The 13,151-nt window shown below is 55.3% G+C and overlaps 3 protein-coding genes across 3 annotated transcripts; 1 reads left to right on the forward strand and 2 right to left on the reverse strand.

The window, feature by feature from the left end:
* Window positions 1-354: 354 nt before the first annotated feature.
* C8A04DRAFT_28971 (uncharacterized protein) lies at window positions 355-3,188 on the forward strand (the record flags this gene model as incomplete). The annotated part of the gene is made up of 4 exons (XM_062780844.1): window positions 355-397; window positions 463-589; window positions 643-2,282; window positions 2,338-3,188. 4 exons carry the CDS (start codon window positions 355-357, stop codon window positions 3,186-3,188), a joined length of 2,661 nt encoding a protein of 886 aa, XP_062636705.1.
* Window positions 3,189-4,169: 981 nt separating this feature from the next.
* C8A04DRAFT_12448 (uncharacterized protein) lies at window positions 4,170-6,988 on the reverse strand (the record flags this gene model as incomplete). Its single annotated transcript, XM_062777345.1, has 10 exons — window positions 4,170-4,223; window positions 4,362-4,637; window positions 4,767-5,338; window positions 5,396-5,482; window positions 5,544-5,757; window positions 5,839-6,113; window positions 6,189-6,318; window positions 6,391-6,652; window positions 6,715-6,745; window positions 6,814-6,988. 10 exons carry the CDS (start codon window positions 6,986-6,988, stop codon window positions 4,170-4,172), a joined length of 2,076 nt encoding a protein of 691 aa, XP_062636706.1.
* Window positions 6,989-7,548: 560 nt separating this feature from the next.
* C8A04DRAFT_28973 (major facilitator superfamily-domain-containing protein) lies at window positions 7,549-9,804 on the reverse strand (the record flags this gene model as incomplete). The annotated part of the gene is made up of 4 exons (XM_062780845.1): window positions 7,549-7,989; window positions 8,067-8,399; window positions 8,506-8,656; window positions 8,777-9,804. 4 exons carry the CDS (start codon window positions 9,802-9,804, stop codon window positions 7,549-7,551), a joined length of 1,953 nt encoding a protein of 650 aa, XP_062636707.1.
* Window positions 9,805-13,151: the final 3,347 nt, after the last annotated feature.

Genomic DNA, 13,151 nt, shown 5'->3' on the forward strand with positions numbered 1-13,151 from the left:
CTACCCCCGTCCAAGACCGAGCCAGGGGTTGCTTGGCTGCGGTCCGCTCTTGAACGTCCACTCACCACCTGCTCGTTAAATTACACTAGCGCCTCGGCCCCGACTTGACCTTCATAACCCAGCCGAGCCCGCTCATTACCGCGCGCCCTGCCAATGCCGTTTCTCGTCGTCCTCCATTTCGAAATCTGACCGGCCCGTTTCAGAACGCGCCCCGCCCCGAAAAGGGAACCGCGGTTTTGCGTGTCGTTGTCACCCCATCGCCAGATCAGTCGACGACGATAAGAACAAAACAACACCAAGAGTTATCGAAAACACCGAATTGAACCTGCAGAGTGATTCTGCACCGCCGCCATCATGGACACCAGCGGAGACCAACCCAAGGGGAGCTCGCTCTCGGGTGAGTGCCTGTCTTAAGGGACGCCTACTTTTGAGATGGAAACTGGAAACTGACCGTCGGTGCAGGCATGGTTTCGACCCTCGCCCCGGTTGCTGTGGTCTCGGGTATTTACTTCGCCATCTTCGTGTTCCTGCGAAAGAGCCAGAGGCGCTACTATGCCCCGAGAACGTATCTCGGGAGCATCAGGGAGGGGTAGGTCAAGGAATTCACTTGTGATCATGGGAACTCGTCACTAACTCCTCCAGCGAACGTTCGCCTGCCCTGCCCAACGGCCTGTTCAACTGGATCGGGACCTTCTGGAAGATCCCCGACATCTACGCGCTCCAGCACCAATCCCTCGATGCTTACCTGTACCTCCGGTACTTGCGCATGGCGCTCGTGCTGTGCTTTGTGGGCTGCCTCATCACCTGGCCGGTCCTGTTCCCCGTCAACGCCACGGGCCACGGCAAGCAGATTCAGCTCGACATCCTGTCGTACGCCAACATTGACCAAAAGACCGAGTACAACCGCTACTATGCGCACACCTTTGTGGCGTGGCTGTACTTTGGCTTCGTCATGTACATGATCATGCGCGAATGCATCTTCTACATCAACCTGCGCCAAGCCTTCCTGCTGAGCCCCTTCTACTCGGACCGCATCTCGTCGCGGACCGTGTTGTTCACCTCGGTGCCGACGCCGTACCTCAACGAGGCTGCGCTGCGCAAGGTCTTTGGCGCCGCCGTTAAGAAGGTCTGGATCACGGCCGACACCAAGGAGGTTGACAAGGTTGTCGGAGAGCGCGACAAGGTGGCCCTGCGTCTCGAGAACGCCGAGGTCAAGTTGATCAAGCTGGCCAACAAGGCTCGTCAGGCATCCCTCAAGAAGTCAGGCGCTCCCGCGGCCGACGAGACCGAGACGGCCCCGGCCGCGCTCGACGCCGAGTCCGGCAGCATCGCTGCCCGCTGGGTTCCCCAGAAGAAACGCCCGACTCACAAGCTCGGACCCCTGGGTCTCTTCGGCAAGAAGGTCGACACGATCAACTGGTGCCGCGCCGAGCTGGAAAGGCTCATCCCCGAGGCCGATGCCGCGCAGGGCAAATATCTCACGGGCGGCAACAAGAACATCCCCGGCGTCTTCATCGAGTTCCGCACGCAGGCCGACGCCGAAGGCGCGGCCCAGATCCTCGCCCACCACCAGGGCCTACACATGGGCCCGCGCTTTGTCGGCATCCGCCCCGAGGAGGTCATCTGGAAGTCGCTGGCCATCCCCTGGTGGCAGCGCGTCATTCGCCGCTATGCTGTCGTCGCCTTCATCTCGGCTCTGATCCTCTTCTGGGCGATACCCGTGGCGGTTGTGGGCATCATCAGCAACGTGGAGTACCTCGAGTCGATCTCGTTCCTGACGTGGCTGAAGAAGATCCCCGACGTCATCATGGGCGTGGTGTCGGGCCTACTGCCGTCGGTGCTGCTCTCGGTGCTCATGTCGCTCGTTCCGATCGTGATGCGGCTGTGCGCCAAGCTCGCCGGCGAGCCGTCCGAGTCGAGGGTCGAGCTGTTCACGCAGAACGCGTACTTTGCCTTCCAGGTCATCCAGGTGTTCCTGGTGGCTACCCTCGCCTCGTCGGCCACCGCGGTCGCTAAGCAGATCGTAGACAACCCGGCCAGCGTCACGAGCATCCTGGCTAACAACCTGCCCAAGTCGTCGAACCTGTACATTTCGTACTTTATCGTGCAGGGTCTGACCATCGCCACCGGCGTGCTGACCCAGGTCGTCGGCTTCTTCGTGTTCACGCTGCTGTACAAGCTGCTGGGCACTACGCCGCGGTCTATGTACACCAAGTGGTCAAACCTGAGCGCCATCTCCTGGGGCAGCACCCTGCCGGTGTACACCAACATTGTCGTCGTCGGTGAGTCGAGTGTCTGGCGTCTACCTTTTATCGCGCTTTGCTAATTGTTGTCTAGCCATCACGTACTCGTGCATCGCCCCCCTGATGCTCGGCTGGGCCACGGTGGCCATGTTCCTCTTCTACTTTGCCTGGCGGTACAACGTCTTCTTTGTGACCGACACGCAGATCGACACGCGCGGCCTGATCTACCCGCGCGCCATCAAGCAGCTGTTCACGGGTATCTACATCGCCGAGATTTGCATGATTGGCCTGTTCGGTGCCTCGGTCGCGCCGGGCCCGCTCGTGCTCATGGTCATCTTCCTCGTCTTCACCGTTCTCTTCCACATCTCGCTCAACTCGGCCCTCAACCCGCTGCTGTACCACCTGCCGCTGACCCTCCTGGCCGAGGAGGAATCGGCCCGTCTGCTCGGCGACGAGGAGAAGGGCGGCGCGCCGGCCGGCCCCGTCAGCAGCACCACCAAGGAAGCCGCGGCGACTAACGGTGCGGGCGCGGCCGACATCAACGGCGATGGCACGGTCGACCCGACGGAGGCGCACGTGCAGCAGGCGCGCGACGCCCACAACGCGATCAAGCCGGGCAACATCCTCACGCGGTTCCTCAAGCCGTGGATCTTCTCGGACTACGCGACGCTGCGCAACCTGGTGCCGCGCGGCCAGCAGCTGGAGCCGTACTCGGACGAGGTCGCCGCCAACGCGTACTACCCGCCGACCGTGACCGCCAGCGTGCCGCTGCTGTGGATCCCGTCGGATGCGTCTGGGGCGGGCGTCTCGCGGCAGGAGGTCGAGCACACGTCGCGGGTGCTGCCCATTACGGACGAGGGGTGCGATTTGGATGAGAAGGGCAACCTGGTCTGGGACCGCGAGGGCACGCGGCCGCCTGTCTGGGAGGAGAAGATTTACTACTAGTTTCTGTCCACTAGGTGTTGATCCTGGCAGTAAGATGATACTGCAGTGGTGTGATACTGCTGTGGCATGATACTAGCAGTGGAAGGGGCTGCTGTGAGATTTAAGGTGGAAGATGCATGATGGAAATACGAATGTGCATGCGACGGAATGGGGTAATGGGTGATGTGATGTCTAGGGAAGGGAAGGGAGAAAACTGAATTTGCGCCGATACCCGGAATATGGATGGGATGTGTTGCTGGTTGGTTGGTGTGTTAGAAGATACGTTCTTTGCCCTGCGGGGTCTTAATTCATACTGTTACTTGATAAATCTTGGCTGGGGTTTGACAGGCTTGATTGATAGTTTGACTCGGTGTTTTTTTTTTTTTTTTTGACCTTTTTCCGCGTTGCTATCTATCCCCTCATCAACTTCACTTTTGTCACGGGTGGGCGCAACTGACCTGATGTAACATCTAAAAAGAGGGACTGTAATTCGAACTGTCTAGTCGAACTAGAAGTTGCGTATAGTACATGAACCCACACTGTCACAGCTGTGGCAACTTCTGATTATCAGTCACTTCTTCCTTCAAATCCCCCGCTGTCTTGGGAATCCAAGACTTGAACACGTGAGATTTGGGTTAGTCAAGATTCAAGGAAGATCAATCCAAACCTGTGGATTTTCCGTGTCTTGTACGTATGTACATACATATAGGGTGGTGAAGTCAAATGTTAAGGCAGTTAATTAAATACGAAACCAGTGATAAACACAAAAGCAGGAGACTGAATCAATGACAGATGCCCAACGCCGTCTAATGCCTGCCTAATTACTATGTCCATGTACAAACACCCGTCGCTGTCCATATCCACACGGTACATTAAATTATGTGTAAAAAGTACATTATGTGTAATAGTAACACAGTGATACACAAACAAGCTATCGGTCGGTCGTAACGGTCGTAACGGTCGTAACGGTCGTAACGGTCAACTCCGTCGGTTAGTTAGTGTTTAACCTTGACGGCTGGTGGCATGCTTGTTGTCCTCTTTGATGAGGTCTGCGGCCTGGTGTTTGTTAGTGGGGTGTATGGAACGGGTTGTGTAGGTAGGTAGTTGAGAAGGAAGAAATAAACAAATAAACAAAAATAAACAAACACACCCCAAACACAACTCTCAAAAGATAAAGTAGAACAAGTGACATACCTTCTCACCCAAAGCATAAACCCCCGCCTGTAAATGCGCCCCCACAACGAGCGGCATGACCCCGGCGTCGACGACTCGCAGGTTGTGTGTACCATACACGATGAGCCGTGGGTTCACCACCCCGCCGAGTTGCAGAGGTAACATGGAGGTTGAGCCGGAGGGGTGGAATTCGGTTTGGAGGTGGGCGTGGATTGTCTTTTCGGTTTGGGTTAATGCAGAGACGTCTTCTGCCGGGGGGTTGGTTTTGGGGGTGTCGTTGTCGGTGTTCTTAGGGGTCTGGTTTTTGTTGGATGTTCTTAACTCTGGGTCTGGGTTGGTGTCCGGGTCTGAAGGTGACGGCCGTGGTAATGGTGATCGTGGTGCAGCAAATCCCGAGAACGGGAAACCATCAAAAGACAGCGCCACACCGGCCGTATCCCACGGCGGCCCAGGCCGGGGTAATAAACCCTCCCCCACAGCCTGGGTATCCCCCGTCAGACGACGGTTGAGCGCCAAACCGGCCGCAAGCAGGGCGGTATCGGCTGGGTGGGCGAGATAGCGCGGGTTGAGGGATATGGCGGGGTGGGTTCGGGGGAGATATTGCTCTTCTTCTCCTTCTCCTTCCTCTCCTTCTGGGTTGGGTTCGGCCGTAAAGAAAACATCCCTCGACTCCGCCCTCACAAACCCCCGACTAAGCGGGTGCAACACAGACACAGTCAGCGTACCGACCGAATCAGCCATGACCTCGACTGCGCCGACGGCTGGGTTGGTCAGGAGCTGGGAGAGTTGGGATAACTGGGCCGTGTAGCCTTGTACTAAGGACGGATGGGATAAGGCGGTGGGGGGGAGGTAAGGGAGAGCGGATTGTGGGTCGAAGGTGGATGTTAGGTTGAGGGTTTGAGGGGGGTTGGTCCGGTCGGGGGATGTGCTGTTTGGAGTGAGGAGGTGGGTGAGGTGGGCGAAGGCGAGGGTGGTTATTAGGGGGGTTGTCCAGGGGCCTGGTTAGACTCCTAGTGTTAGTTAGGTTTAGTGAAGGGGGATACTTAGAAACTCACCGGTGCGGTTGGAGAAGTACTCGTCTTGTACTTGCAGGAGGGTATTACCGGTCAGGTTTCGCGTGGTAAAGAGACCGGGTTTGGTGTCTGAGATATTAGTATATTTCACCCAACTTGGGGTACTTGAAGGGATTCAAGGTTCACTCACAGTTGTAAAATCCCCCCACCATAGGATGATCTTGAAAGTTGTGTCCAACCCCCGGGAGGTCGACTCGTACCGGTACGTCCAGTTCGGCTAACAAATCCGCCGGGCCGATGCCCGAGACCTGGAGCAGCACCGGCGAGAGAATTGCCCCTGCGCTGAGGATTACCTCTCTATTGCAGCGCACCTCTCTCAGGGTCGAGCCAGCAGACGCGGCGTACTACCCTGTCAGTCTCTGCACTAACAATCCGATATCAAAAAAAAAAAAGAAAAAAAAAGAAGAAGAAGAAAAAAAGCTCACCTCAACCCCCCTAACCCAAACCCCCTCCCGCTTGTCCCCATCCAACCTACCCTCCTCCTCTCCCCCAAATAAAACCCTCCCAACAGTCTGCCCCACAGCCAAATGCAACCCCCCCCTCCCCTCCACCGGATCCCAATACGCCCGCCGACTATCCACGCGCGACTGGTTCGCCGCCGACATGCTAGACGGCGCAATCATGGCTCCCGCTGCGACGCCCGCGTTGGGGTCGACGAGGAGTGGGATGTTGAGTTCGGAGAGGGCTAAGAGGATGTTGGCTTTACATGTGATATAATATAACTGGTTAGTTAGGGGGTGAGAAAAAAGGGTGACAAGGGGAAAAGGGGGCGTACTGGACTGGTTGTAGAGAAAATTGGGATAAGTGACTTCGACTGGGCCGGTGGTGCCGTGGATGGTGGTGTCCGGGTGGATGTGCATGGCGTGAGCGCGGTCGGGGGGGATGTTGAGGGTGAAGCGTTCGCTCTGTGGCGCGTCAGCAACCCCTCTCTTTTTCCTCTTTTTCTTTTTTTTTTCTTCTCCCATATATTTACTCACCCTCCGAAAATACTCCACCATACCCTCCCACCCCCACCCCTCATTCCCCAGCGCCTCCCACGCATCATAGTCCGCCCGCGCGCCCCTTGTCGTGACAAGCCCGTTCAAAATACTCCCGCCGCCGACGACGCGGCCCTGGCCGTAGTCGCGCGGGGTGTTGTCGAGGAATTCCTGGGGGGTTGTGGTTAGGTTCCAGTTGTAGGCGGGCGGGAAGCCGGTGCCGATTAGGCCGGGGACGGTGACGACTGCTGGGGAGGGGTCTCTAAGTGTGTGTCTGTAAGTGAACTGCATTGTCTAGAAAAGGGGGTAGAAGGGGGCACGTACAGTTCTCCGGCTTCGAGGATGAGGACGGTTACTGGGGGTGTTAGTGCTGGCTTTTGTATTTTCTTCTTATTTGTTTCCCGGAGACATCTTTCTGCATACCATTCGGATCTTCGCTGAGTCGGTTGGCGACGACGAGCCCGGCTACTCCTCCCCCGACAATAATGTAATCGTAGGACGGAAGTAGGAGGGTGTCGATTTGATCCGGCGGTATTAATAGCCCATTGGTAGCAGTCAGAAACCACAGGAGGACAAAGATGCGGTGTGCCCAAGCCATATTATGCGCGAGATGGAAACAAAAGTCAAAGCAAGGAAGCGAAAGGCTGAGAAAGAGTATTCGAAGCTGGTTATGGTTTCAGGGTTGCAGGAAATGGAGATGCTCGTTGATGGCCCATCGTTTCTGGGTTCGAGGTCAAAGTCGGCGAGCAAACAACTGTACAGGGCGGATGAGCTAGAGCAGTGGAAAACTCGGCAGTTGCCCTGAAGTTGGAAGTTGTAAGTTCAGACAAAACCCATAAGCATCTCTTGGGTGTCCATTTTCTCAATCTACCCACCGCCCGGTTACTCATCACATCGCTTCAAGCAAACACGGGTGACGGCAGCAGGGGACACCCGCGCGGCTTGTTCATCGGTTGTACCGTCTCATAACACACACTCTCCAACGTATTCAGGGGTATTATAATGCAAAGTAGAAAACTCCAATGACAACTGTCTCAGCACAGTACATTGCCCCTTTTATACAGACCTCCCCAGCTATGGACAAACTTTGCGGTTGTATGCCTCACCAGTTCCTTGCTAAAGCCAACTTCTAAGCCCCCTTTTATTTACCCCCTCTATTTATTCCTTCCCCTTTTCCCCAGCCACAACCTCTCCCGTCTTCACCTCCTTCTCACCCTCATCCCCACTACTATTACTGCTCTGCCCCTTCTCCCCTTCGCTCTGATTCCCATTCCCATCCCCAGTCCTCTTCCCATTCCCACTTCCCTTTTCATCCCCACTCGAACCCTCCGTTTGATCCCCATTCCCCGCATGTCCCTGCGTCCCAATCCTCACAAAAGGCAGAAACAGAAAACTCGCCCCCGACATGGCGATACCCACCTGAAAGGCCCGTGTATACGGCAGCATGGGGTCGGCGATACCTGCGGGTGTGGCGGATACCGAGCTGAAGACGGCGGTGGTGATGCCGAGTGCGATGGCGGCGGCCAGGCGGAAGAGGGTGTTGAAGATGCCGCCGGCGAGGGCTTGTTGGTGCGAGGGGAGGGATTGCATTACGTACATCTAGGCAGTTAGCATACCAGTATGCTGAAAGGTATTTTGGAGTAAACAAGTCCTTTTGTTGTAGGGAGGTGACTTACGTTCGCAACATTAAAATGAAAATCCGCCCCCACGACCGACAACACAAGCGCAGGAAAGACAAAATCCCAGTACCGGCTCTCCGGGCGCATCAGCGAGAGCAGCACATTCGCACCAACATAGGTGCTAGAGCCGAGGAGCAAGAGTAAAGTGTTGTTGATGCGGTGCAGCACCGAGCCGGCGATCACGTTGTAGATCAACCCCGCGATGGCCTGCGGCATGAGCTGCACGGCCAGCTCGATGGCGGACAGGTGCTGCAGTTCTTGCATGAGGAGGGAGAGCCAGAAGAGCGAGGAGATGAAGGCCATGTAGCCCGGCATGCAGCTGAGGATGATCTGGGAGAGGGTAGGGTTAGGGTTGTTCAGGTCGTTCAGGTCGTTCAGGGGTAACGGAGACGAGCAGGAAAATAAACATAATAAAAGGGGGATAGGGGAAACGTACAAAGGTAAAGTTGCGGTCTTTCCAGATGTGCGGGGGCATCAGGGGGTACGGGAAGACGGTCTCCCAGTAGACGAAGCCGGCCAGGAGAGCGACGCCGAGAACCAGCATGGCGATGATGTGCGGTGAGTTCCATCCATCTGCCGGGCCGAGTCTACTGTTGTTAGTATCCTTAACAGACTCTTAACACCCTCTCAACTCCCTAATAGACAGAGAAGAACAGCAGAGAAGAACAGCAGAAAAGAACAGCAGAAAAGAGACGAAAGAAACTCACGTAATCCCCGCCGTCACCAACCCCGTCCCAAGCACCGTCATCGCCGTCCCCCCAAAATCAAACGTCCTCCCAAACATCCTCACCCTCTCCTTCAACCCAACTCCCTCTCCATACGCCTCCACTCCCCCAGGCACCCCCCACCAAGCCAGTACCGCAAACACCGCCCACAAAATCCCAATCAACACATAACTCGCCCTCCAATCCACCACCATCGTCGCAACCCCGCTCACCACACACCCCAACACAAACCCCAAGGGATTCCCCGCGCTAAACGCCGAAAACGCCATGTTCTTCCTCTTACTCGGCACACTATACGCCGCGCCCATAATCCCAATCGCCGGCGGCACCACCATCGCTCCACTGACCCCCAACAACCCGCACACCACGTCCATCCACAACGGCGTTTTCGCCCATGCCACCAGTAACGAAAACGCGGCAAACGACCCCATGCCCACCAAGAAAACCGGTTTCCGCCCTAGCAGGTCGGCCGCTTGGCCGAGACCGAGCTGGAAAGCGCCCGCGGTCAGGGCGGTGGAGGCGGTGATCCAGGTCAGCTCGCCTTGGGACATGCCGAGGTCGCGGGCGATAGAGGCGGTGATGATGGTGGAGGCGCCTTGGAGGAAGGAGGAGGTGGCGGTGGCGATGGTGGCTTGGAAGACGAAGGTTATTTCTTGGAGGGTGGTGCGGAATTGGGGGGGGCGGGGGCCGAAGGTGGTGGTTTTGTGGTTGCCATTGTTATTATTATTGTTGTTGTTGGTGTTAATAACAACGCTTTGGTCCTTGGTCTTTGGATTCGGGTTTAGATTCGAGGCTGGAGTAGGAGTTGAGGCTAGATTCGGCGCGGGAATGGCGGCTAGCCCTGGGTTGGTGTTGGTCAGAGTCGTGGTCAGGGCCAGCGGGTGGATATTGTCGTCGGTGTTGTTGTCACTCCCAGAGCTCCCAAAGGTATTCGGCTGGGCTTCGAGACGGCCCGGGTCGTCAACGGGCGGGACAGCCGCCTCGGCCGCCTCGGGCCGCGTGGGGGACATGCTTGGCGTCTCGGTTGTTAATGTACGTGTTCAAGTCTTTTTCTTTTTTTCGTTCCTTTTTTAATCTCGGTTTTGGCCCCGTTTTGGGGGTTTAAACTCGGTTTATATCCCGTCTCGTGAATGAACCGAATGACCCAGTGAGACGGAAATACCACGCCCTTCTATATACAATCCCGCCATTTCAAAATTTCCTCGTTCGGCCATTCCCACAAAGCGACTCACTCATCAATGACACCCTGTCACTAAGGTTTTGTCAGCAAGGACCCCCGAAACCGCCGAGTTCAGAGGTGAGGTGGACCCGCTGTGCCTTTTATGTTATGCCTTTTTTGGGCGCTCGGGGCTCGGAATTAAGCCGCTGAGCTCGGCCCGTCTTTTGGTCTTTTTGTCCCGTCCTTTTTATCCCGTCAGCAACCGGAGCATGTCAGCGTCCCGTCATCTCATCCTCCACTTTACATAGTATTACCGAAACAAGGAGCATTGCGCAATGCTCAATTGGAGAATTGGTCCCTGTGCTTGATACGCAGGCTGGATATCGAACCGAAAGAGACGAAAATGATAAGCTTTAGATCCCGGCAGCACATGGCTGATTGATAAACAGTGCGCTAGTGTCGTCGCCAGTCCCGACACCCAAAAGGCAAAAGGCCCAGACTGACAACGACAAGGGTACGAATAAGAAGTTGGGGGTTCCAGGAAACTCACTACACTTTGCGGTATGCACCGAAGTGCGACTCGGCCCGGATCCGTACATCGTGTACGTACATACACGTGTACGCTGCAGCACTCCAGTAAGTAACGTTAGACTCCCGCGGACATGTTAGACATGCAGACATGGTCACGAGAGCAACGCCTGGATCTGCCCACATCTGCCCACATCTGCCCACATCTGCCACACACCCAAGACACCCCCTGTTCCGATCGCTTCTCGTCACCGAATGCCCTGCTCGCAAATCCGCCGCCAGCCAACGACATCTGGGGTAAGGCTGGGCCTAATCTGGCCCAGACTTGCCAGACCAGAGAGGCACCCAATGGCGTGGCACCGCCCACGCGACCCCCTGCACTTCACCCGTTTCTATCGGGTTTCTGTTAGTGAAGCTTTCGTAGGATGGGGGTGAGTGTCTGCTGTCTGCTGTCTGTGTGTCCGTGTGTCTGGCGTGTGTGGTGTGTGCCTGGTGTGGGCAAAGGGCCGGGCAGAAAGATAAAAGGCCCGTTGAGAACGAGAGATGGGAGTTTGTCTTTTCTCCTTTTCTTCTCTCTCTATTCTAGTTTCATACACTACACTCCTTCGATTCGCTGTATCTTGCTTTGAGGACTTCTTGAGATCACCTTGATCACGTTCACTTACAAACTACTCTCCAAACTCACCGCGTAAGCACACCCATACTCTCTCTCCCTCTCTCCCTTTCCCTCGAGGCTCTCACTCACACAACACAGAACCATGTCCTTCCCCCAGTCCAACACCTCCTTCCCCCCCACCAACGACCAGCCCTTCCCTCCCCAGCACAGCCGCTCCAGCAGCCTCCAGTCCACCAGCACCGACTACGCCTCGTCCCCAGCCGACAAGGCCGCCATGCCCGAGCTGGTCCGCCGCGACCTCGAGTTCTTCATGGCCCGCCTGACCCGGACCACCTCCAACGACTCGACCTCCTCCGAGTCTTCTGTCTCGCGGTAAATGTCTACCGGAACACACACACACACACACACACACACAAACACGGCGGACACGCACATACATAACACAGACAAAATATAAACAAAACACGGCGGACGAGGGAAGGAAGGGATCACGGAGGATATACCCACGCACTTCTGTACCTGTAGCTCATACCCGGTCCTGGCTGACTGATGACTGATGACTTGGTTTATTGTTCTGTCTTTTGCATTTCATGTATAAACGTTTGGGAAGGACGGGAATGCGGGAGGAAACGGGAGACTGTTCACCAGCGTTGCTTTACACCACCGTAACTCAAGCCAAAAATCTACTAAAAACAAGGCAAAAACAAACCAAATAAACAAATCAAACAACCAACTCAACAACTTTGATCAAAACTAATCCAGACACCCCCCATAACCCAGAATCCTTAACCCGTGAGCCCCCTCACCCGTCAGCCCTCACTCCCGGAGCCCCAAGTCGTCAGCCCTCATCTCGATGCCCAACCCACAGCCCAGATAGCCCACACACCCAACTCCTTCCAGGCAGCCAGCACGCGACCCCGGCAGGAAAAGATGAAAAAAAGCGTGGGGGTAGAGGAATAGATTAAAATATTTTCACTTACTGCCGCGGAGAAATGCAAGCCACCGCTTCGGGACCTGCGTTTCCTGTTTCTGTGCGTCCCAGCCTGTTTCTAGGTAATTACTTGTCCACGCACTTGCCCACACAACCAACAACACAACCCAGAGAGCGTGAGAAGAGTGAGATTTTGTCTCAGACTTCTCAGCCTGACCGACTGCCGCGTGCTCCTCTTCCCCTCTCGCTGCTCCTTTTCTTCCCGCCTTTTTATGTGTCCTTACCTAGATAAGACGGGGTGTGATCACTGATGGGATAGGAAGGACAAGAATGGGACGGTCACATGGGCGGGACCCAGACGTACGTACATACTGTACCGAGGAACGGGCGGGTAAAGCGGGTAGGGCGGGTAGGGCGGGTAGGGCCGTGGAAGAGGGGACGCTGTCGATGGGAACCTCGATGGAAGGGGGCAGAGAATGGAAGGTCTTTCTTGGGATGGATTGCCCTAGGTACCTTGATAGCTAAGGGGTTGAATGAAATGAACGAATCACTCGCTTGAAGCAGCAGAGGAGAGGACACAGACAGCCACCACCGCAGTAGTCAGTACATACCGCGGTCGGTTCCCACATCCAATCATCCTATTCCTGGATAGACAAGGTAAGTGAGCACCTAATTTATACTTAATCTTTGCCAATGTTTTTACCATCGTGACCCACCAAGATCTTCTACTCAAGTTCACAAAACAAGCCAGCGAAATAACCATTCAAAACAGAACAGCAAAACCGCCAAAATTTTCATTTCACTCAAACCACACCAGACCAAAAACTAAAAAAAAAAAAAAAAAAAAAAAAAAAAAAGAAAAAAAAAGAAAAAAAAAACAAACCAAGCCACCCACTCCAAACCACCCAGTCTGCATCCATAAACGGCTAGGATACGGTGTAAAATAAAAGAGAAAAACAAAAAGACGACTCAAACAGGAGCCAGTCCAACAGGCACATTTCGCTCATTCATCAGACAGACGGACAGGCAGACAAGAAATACAGGATAGAAACGTGCTTCCTTCGCTTCTTTTCCGGCTCATCCCATCCCATTCCTCGACCTGAACGTCCCGAACGTCCCGTGC

Source organism: Dichotomopilus funicola, assembly GCF_033296635.1.
Source record: "Dichotomopilus funicola strain CBS 141.50 unplaced genomic scaffold C8A04scaffold_34, whole genome shotgun sequence".
Taxonomy (NCBI): domain Eukaryota; kingdom Fungi; phylum Ascomycota; class Sordariomycetes; order Sordariales; family Chaetomiaceae; genus Dichotomopilus; species Dichotomopilus funicola.